Here is an 8740-nt window from a genome sequence, read left to right on the forward strand (position 1 = left end):
CATGTATATATCTTTCTACGTAGCACTTTTAATTCTTATTCTTATTTTTTCATGTCTATTTAAGCGTAATTTATGACAGTATGTTTGCACTGAAGCACCGCAGCAATTTCCTAATGTTGTAAACCTGCTCAACATTTGACAATAAAACCCTTTCTGATTCTGATTCTGATTAAAGCTGTAGCGCCCAGATTACTTACAGCTACTTCCGTGCAACTGATATAAGAAGGGATAAGCTGAAGACAGCTTCAACACTGTTTGTTGAAAAATAGTAACGTGAACGCACCGCATTTTCTTGTTAGTAACGGTAACAGCGTTGTAACAATAGAAATAGTAATTAGTTAGATTACGCGCTACTGAAAAAAGTAACGCTGTTATTCCCATCACTGACTGTCAGTCATGGATTGGCCTCCCCAGAGCCCAAACATTATTAAAATAGTGTGGGGTTGAAAGAGCAAGAAATAAAAGGCAGCCAGCACCCAAAGAAGAACTTTGGATAGTCCTTAAAAAAATCTGGAGAACTATTCTTGAAACTACCTAAGGAAATTACAAGAAAGCTTGCCTAAAAGAAATATTGCTTTATTAAAGAGTAGAGGTGGCAATACCAAAAATTAACATTCAAGCTCATTAGAACTGTAACAACTCTATTTTTGCTTATATGCTGCTGTATTTCCATCTTTGACTTCTTCCATTTTCCTAGCAAAAAATAAAGAAATGAGGTGAAACTAGTCATTTTGTCCAGTACTGTAGATTTGCATTCTGCAGATGCTTGTTAACACATGTTACTGTGTGACCAGAACCATGATGAACCACAACAAACCAAACACCCTGTGTCTCCAGGAGCTAAGAATTTGATAGTTTGTCTGTTCAGGTTTTGTTCAGTTAATTTGGTCTTAGGTTTTTTAAAAAAATGTAATTTAAAGTTTTAAACCCAACATATGTACACACAGTTATCATTATCAATGAAATGGCTGTAATGGAATAGTCCAAAGCAATTGCCATGATTAACATCATGTGATCAAGAACATATGTTAAGGAGCATTTATAAGGATTTATGTGAAGAGATTCCAATTGCCCTTACACTGGCTCCTTGATCTTTAATGTGGGTCTCTTAAGGTGAAACTACAATGTCCTTAAAAGGGACTACAAAAAGAACGTCTTAGATGATTCCCTCCACAAATTCTCACCATGTTTTCTCATGAGGGTCATATAACCACTTGCAAAGAAATCATGTTACTATTAAAATGTTAATTTATAGATTTTATTTATTTATGTTTAATTTAATTTACTATAAATATTCATATAAAGCAATAACTTGACAAAATGTAGATTGGATCACAAAAGTGTGACGTTCAGAGTCCAGTGAAGGGTTTAATACAGCCTGTATCTGAAAGTTTGGTTTAGACCAAATCAGCAATTTATGGCATGAAATTTTATTGTCTGACGGTTTATTAGGAGAGCATTACCTCCTTTCCTTTCATAAAGAATCATCCAGTGTAGCCTAAAGGACATAATATGGGAAGCACTACAGCACCTTCACTTATTTAGGGAATTTGAAGAGCTGTTGTTATGCCTGCCATGCAGATTCTTACGGGTCACTCGTGTCTTATATTTTCATGGTTGAAAAACAGATCTTAAGCTCTGTTAAAAACTGCAGAAAAATCATTTTTACACCATCTCCACATGTCACAACCCAAGGCCAGAATCTTGTCGTTCAACATAATTTTCTTCTAAAACATACTCTGAGCATCAGTATCATTACATAGTTTCAATAGCAAAATGGCACCAATTCAATGATCATGTTGAAGAGGAGCAGAAACAAACGCTGATGCCCTGGATTATTCAAAAAGTGCATTTTGGCTCAAATTTCCATGGTTATTCCACCATAAAGATGAGTGTAGCATATGAAACCTCATTTTGACTTACATTCTTCTTCTAGAACCTTTACTGACAACATAATTTTCTAACATCCTTTTGTTAAAAAAAAATCAATGTCTGTAATTTTAAACAAACAAACAAAAACATTCATTTCATGAAGGTAAACTTTTACATTTTATATGTGGGTTGAATAGAGTTGCTGTGGTGACCTTGGCCACCCCTGACCACACCTTATCTTCTCCCCTGACCTTAATGTCTACTTATAGCGATCTCTAAAGTTTAGATCCTTCCAGAGCTAAATAGTATTATGCCGTGTTTACGTATCTATACGCCTTCCTCTGAGAAAGAGGATTAAATTATCATTAATCATTTATTTATCATTAAATAAATGAACCTAGAGGTTTCTTCTTCCTTTTTGATAATTACTCAAAATCTCTTGGTTCTCTCTACTTAAATGTGCTTAAAAAGATAACTAACTTAACCAATGCACGTTTAAATAGGGGTATTGTACAGTTCGACGGCTGTAAGATACAGTCACCAGAAAATCGGCATACGTGTTGCTTTTATTAGCAAACCGATATTATTAATCTGATGGTCACTTCTTTAAAGTTTAGCTCTGCGTCTTTATATAGCAGCAGTGATGTTTCAGCCCCTTCCTGCACTCTCGGGATGTCTCAGCTAACGTGCACGCTTCGCTCGACTCTCAGTGCGTGCTTCGGTCATCCGAGGCAGCCTCTGTACTAGAATCTGCCGCAAGTCACGTACGTTCCGAGGTGACAGCAGATTATTCCACTGCGACTTTTTTGGGAGCAGTAACGGGATTCACACGGCTTTTTGACTGGGGGAAAAACCAGCAGGTACACTACCCCGACAGCTGTTTCCGAGAAAATGTTGTTTTTATTTTTTTAATGACAACGTAAAAAATACGACTTTACTCTCAGTTTGGCAGATACAAACGGTCTGGAGTCGGCCAAACAGCGCGGTGCTGGCAGAAATGCGCGTCAGATAGCTGTTTTAAGACATTCTGTGTATGTTTTGGAGGAACAGTCCGCCTATATTTTACTGAATAAGTTTAAAAGTACAACTTCGATAGACAGGCTATCCTGCCAAAAAGGTCACGGTAGACGGTGGAACAACCTAAAACATTATTATTATTATTATTATTATTATTAGACTTTCAAAAACTATCCTAACCCATTAAAGTACAATGCAACAAAAACTTCTGACCAAAACTTTCAAAATAAAAGCATTGTCGACAAATGATTTTGGATGGTTTTTGGATAGTGAAGGAAAGTCCTTTCCAGCATATATTCTTGTGATACTTTTTTTTCAACTTTTTGATATATTTTTGTAATGGCTGTTTGTGTAGCTATTAAGGTGGCCTTTACTCTCACTCTTATTTTGGAAACCAGCTTGCTCATTTTCTGTCTTCCTGTTCTTTCCTGGGGGCTTTGTGCTTTCCTATAAAACAGTCAGCAGAGTGTAGAGCAGCTAAACAAGTCGGATGGGAACGCATGCAGACATGAGTCCTCTATCCAAGGTTGTGAATAAGGAAGAAATTAAAACTGACTCCCACAAACTTGTCAATGATGATGATAATGACCACAGACATGCAGATCAGCTGCTCCCCTGGAGGTTTAGCAGTGCTGACACTGGACCTGGAGACACTTTTGTGGGGGCCAAGGTAGAGCCCCAAGTTGGGACTGGTGTCAAAGCTGGATTTGATACAGGGTTCGATACTGGAGATGGCGTTACATTTGGGACCAGCAGCAACAGTGTTACAGTTGCAGACATGAAAGGTCAGATCCAAGAAAATGGGACTGGGGTTGAAGCTGGAATTGAAGCTGTGAGTGAAGTCGGGAAAACAGTCAGAGATATAGCCAGGGCTGGGGCTGGGAAAAATAGGGCCGGGATCGTACCCTATGCTCTTCCCTGGAGCGCCCATCCCAGATCCAAAGACCGGAGGTACCGCAGCAGTCACAGACTGGTGCTCCACTACATCATCCCCAGCATGAACTCCTATGGCATGTGCATCATTGACAACTTCCTCGGGAGCAAAATTGGAGACCGGGTTCTGCAAGAGGTCCAAGAGCTGCACCACTCCGGGAAGATGCAGGACGGCAAGCTGGCCAGCAGAGGCCTGGACAACACTAGGAGTATTCGTGGAGACCAGATCGTTTGGGTGGAAGGAAACGAGCCAGGCTGCGAGAACATCGGCTACCTGCTGTCGAAGATGGACAAACTGGTCACCTACGCCGATGGGAAGTTGGGGAAGCACAAGATCAGAGGAAGGCACAAGGTTAGTAGCTGTCATACTCCGTCTACATCCCCATGCACCTCACTTACTTTATATCTGAAGGTGATTTTATTCCATAGGAATTCTGTTTTAGTGTTTCCTCAGGATCTTTGAATCTTTATTTTTATCAGTGATTTGTACATAACTGCCAATATTGGCAGGGGACCTATTTCTCAATAAACTCTTGATTACTTTGGAGTTTATGTGTACAGTCTGGGATGGACTACTGTGAGAGATTTCAAATGTTTTTCCTGACAGTAATTAAGAACATTTAGGAGGTTACAGTGCTTGAGTACACTTTTCTTGAATTATACTTCCAAATTATTTCAGAGTGTAACATTGTTCTTTTTACTACACTGCGTTTTTACAGCTTGTGGTAATCATAGGAAGTTTTTACACAGTGAACAATACAACATTTTATAATGCTGTAGATTAAACCAGCCATTTCAAACCTTTCCGTTGGCTTGTGAAAAGCAAAGAGCTGTTGGGCTCACATATCTCAGCAGGTCTGTGGAATCCTGATTTGTTTTTTTGGGGTTTTTTTTTTTCCAGCTTAACGTCTCCCAGTATGTGTTCAAATAATCCAATATCTGACATAGAGTCAATCTTTATTTTTTGAGTCTCTGTAATCAAAGTGTGCAGCATTCAACACTCCACTGTAATTATAGCACCATAATCATAGTCTTGAGGCGACTGTTGTTGTGATTTGGCGCTGTATAAATAAAATTTAATTGAATACTAGAATTTAAAATTGCTGCAAATAATTAATTAAAGATGAACGATTTTAAGACATACCCGGTAATACACTTCAATTGTTTACGGGTTTAGTTTTATTGTTATTATTATTTATATATTTATTTATTTATTTTAATATTATTATCCTGTATGCTGCATGATAGTTTCCGTTGCAGCTGCTTTGTATTTTCCCTGCACGTGGTCAAGTACACGTTCACTGTTTACTTCCGTTAGGGAGGGGAGGAGGCAGTGAGCGCGAGGGCTACATGCAGCTCACGTAGTACTTAATGGCGACGGGCACGCCCAGCGCGTGGGCACGTTACCGAACCACTACTGCTCCTTTAACTTTAACTAACTCGCATTGTGGCAACTTTACTGCGTGATATTTTGTGTTGCTGACAACGAGGTGAATGATCTGTGTGGAGTTTGTGCTGCCGTGGTTTCTTGTTGTGGCACATTGTTTTTTTGTGTACCGCTTGTTTTGTGTGGGAATTCAAGTGAAAATGATTTGGCACGCGAATCGTCACGTGATGTAAGAGGAGGCCATAAAAGAGAAACGCAGTGGGGAAGTCACGAAGCCTCACCTCTCCCCCACACAGTGGACATCACATCCAGCACGTCTCTCACTCCTCGCACATTCACTCCCCGATCTCTACTGTAAAGCTAGAGGAATGCCACCGGAAGTAGGCCGGCATTCCTGTAAAATAAAGCTATAAAACTATCGTAACTCTCAAGAATCAATTGTCAATTCAGAGGAATTCGTCTTATTGAAGGCTAAATGTCGAATCAATATCAGAATTAGTGCATTTGATTTAAAAGTTAGCTTTGTGTTTTACAGTTAAGCATCATGACGAATTTCAATACAGTTGAATTTCATCAGAATGCTTAGTGTATATATAATGCGACAGATTAGTTTGAACTATTGCTGAGCTTAGAATATTTAGCATTTTACGTGACAAATCACTTGTACAAAAATGATTTGTTAAAATGTCTTTTGATCATATTATTGATTAGTTTTCAGCAATTAATGAGAAATGCTCTATAGCAGCCTGTTTAGTCTCATACTGAAATATTTTAGTCCCACGCTGAAGGTTTATTCTTTCAGATATATTATTTTATTTTTTCTGGAACTGATGTTCCAGACACCCTTGTAATAACTAGCAATCCCCTCGACCACCGTTAAAAATTAAACACACCAAGAGGCAAAAGGTTTGTCAGGCAGTGCGACACTTATTGTGAAATCCGTTACCGGATGTGGTGTACTTGTACAGTCGCTTGATCGCCTGTGTCGTGGGCAGAATGATAAACGCGAGCGGAGAAACGCAGGACTTCAGAGGTATTCCGTGAACTCTGTCAGCTCGGTGCTTGACTGTTGGACTTCAGCAGGGCTGAATTCAGACCGTCACAGAAACAGAGCTGACGGCGAAACGGGCTTCCCTCTCTCTGTTTGTCGATTCAATCATTTTACAGCCAAAACTTTGAACCTGCGACTCGTTTCTTTTTGTACGTTTTTTTAAACTTCCAAGATTACCTCAACAGTTAAAATGCCTTTCATTGAACACTTATCGGACACGGAATTGGAGCGTTTGGCTCTTGAGCAGGTCGTCCCGGCCCTGCAGGAATACGGCTTCTACTATGTGGACGGACTCCTCGGCGAGCTGGCCGGGGGCGCGGTGTTGGATCAGGTGAAAGACATGCACCGCTCTGGAGTTCTGCAGGACGGCCGGCTGGCCGGATCCGTCCCGGCAGTCCACCGGAGGAGCATCCGTGGAGACAAGATCGCCTGGGTGAGCGGATCGGAACGCGGCTGCGAGGCCATCAACTTCTTGCTCAACCTGATCGATAAGCTGATCTCCTTTTGCTCCGGGAGGCTGGGAAACAAAGCGATTCGGGAAAGATCCCAGGTAAGCGAAACCGCCTGGTGGCACGATCCTGGTTTACAGCCATCGTGACGATTCAGAAAAACAAGCTAATAAAGGGCCAACATGTGCCAGTATTTGATCGGGAGCAACCAAACAGGAGACGCAGAGGACCAGAGCTGACAAAACTGAGGAAAGCAAAATACGAACCGATCTTTAAACACGATCAGACCTGCTTACATGTGTAGTTTGTCGTCGAATGTTTGAAAACCAAAAAGCCCAAATAAAGCACATCATGAGTAGTTTATTCAGAGTTAAAGTGAGTAAAACCCCGAAATAAGCATCATAAGATATGTACTTTTTAAAAGGGTACACTGTTTAAAGCCGATTTTAGTAAACTCATTTTAGTTAAGTAACAAATTCTTTAACTGTTTTTTATATAATTTATTTGTGATGTAGACCGTAAAGACTTTATAACTTGCTTCGTGTAGTTTTCACCATCAACAAACTCCAGTCAGCAGTTAAAAATAAACTTCGTGTGTCTGGAACTCACAGGTTAAAATAAAAACGGAGATGTCACTCCCCACTGTCAGTAGTGGCATTGTGCTGAAGCTGTGCGCTGGTTTGGACTCCAGCTGGTTATAAGTGATGCTGAGATCAGGAGATGCTGTTTATCTCAGGCCTTCCTTCTTTCATTTAACAGCTTGGCTCATCACACACTCCTCACATGCTCTCCTCCTCTAGCTGCTCAGTGGAAAGGTGCATCATGCGTAGAAGTAAACACACCAAAGCTCTTGCACAAAAACATGGCATGCTGTGACAGTGGTTTTAATATTGGTATTTATTACAGCGAATTGTTAGTTGTGAAAAAGGCAGATGTGAGCTCAAGTGGACTCTACATAACTTAATCACTAGGCACTGACTGGAGCTCTGCTTTATTTCCTCTATCCTTTTCTTTCTTTCTGTTGTGCTTGGACGTTCTTCTTTTTCTCAGTTACTTGTTGGCCTTTTGGCAGTATTTCAGTAACTGACCAATTCTGGGCCCTGAGCCAGTGTTTCAGAAACCAGAACAAGGTGCAGGAAGGGCAGGGAATTTACGACATCAGGTCAGGTCCTCTGGGTGTTCTCCGCTGCTGTGATGATTAATGGCGTGAAGATTACGGTTCCGTCGTAGGAGTACCATTCTCAGCTTTTACATGTATCGTCTCTACCTATTAACCTGAACAGAAACCTGTGGGCATTGACCCAGAATGAGCCTCCACATAATAATAACAATATTGTATTTACTAGCAGTATATAAACTGCTGAATTGACATGCAGTACAATGCAGTTCAAAGTAGATCTAAAGTTCTATTAATGTGTTAAAAACTTTAACTCTACAACTCTCAGACAGATAATGAACAGCAGTATTGTAGGAATAATAATGCAAGTTGTGAAGACTGAAGGCTGAAACTAAGGCACCCTTAAGTGAGATGGTGTAGATACAACGCACTGTTTCGTGTGCACAGCAGCTAGAGAAAATCTTTATTTTATCTAATTTGTTTTACTTTTACTGGAGAACTTTTAGATTTTGTGATGTACTTGGCACATGTAAAAACAACGTTATTAAGCTGTGTCCTTTAGCTAACAGTAGTGTTACAATTAGTCAGTAAACAGTTAGTGTAGTTTGTGTGACTAATGTCATTTCACTTTGGCACAGTATAATAAAATATCCAAGGGCCTACATTAAATGGATTATTTTATTATAGGATGTATATTTTTCATACATTTACATAAAAATGGCCGGAGGTGGAATTTAACTGATCAAAATACATTTACTTAGGAACAGTTGTGATATTTTGATACCATGGTAGCATTTACAGGATATTGTTTTATAGTGATATTATACAGGAAAACTGTTACAGAGAAAGAGAAAAACAACTAGTAAATACTAGTTGTTTTTCTCTTTCTCTGTGACCCAAGAATTAATGTGTAA

The 8740-nt window shown here is 39.8% G+C and overlaps 1 protein-coding gene across 1 annotated transcript; it reads left to right on the plus strand.

The window, feature by feature from the left end:
- The first annotated feature begins 2556 nt into the window (after positions 1 to 2556).
- On the plus strand, positions 2557 to 6056 carry LOC146646073 (uncharacterized). The gene is made up of 2 exons (XM_085391038.1): positions 2557 to 2732; positions 3348 to 6056. Exon 2 carries the CDS (start codon positions 3380 to 3382, stop codon positions 4283 to 4285), a length of 906 nt encoding a protein of 301 aa, XP_085247164.1. The 5' UTR covers positions 2557 to 2732; positions 3348 to 3379; the 3' UTR covers positions 4286 to 6056.
- Positions 6057 to 8740: the final 2684 nt, after the last annotated feature.

The sequence above is a fragment of the Rhamphochromis longiceps genome, linkage group LG19, assembly GCF_057381845.1.
Source record: "Rhamphochromis longiceps isolate RC_006_pf linkage group LG19, R_longiceps_female_GT1.1, whole genome shotgun sequence".
In the NCBI taxonomy this organism is placed as follows: domain Eukaryota; kingdom Metazoa; phylum Chordata; class Actinopteri; order Cichliformes; family Cichlidae; genus Rhamphochromis; species Rhamphochromis longiceps.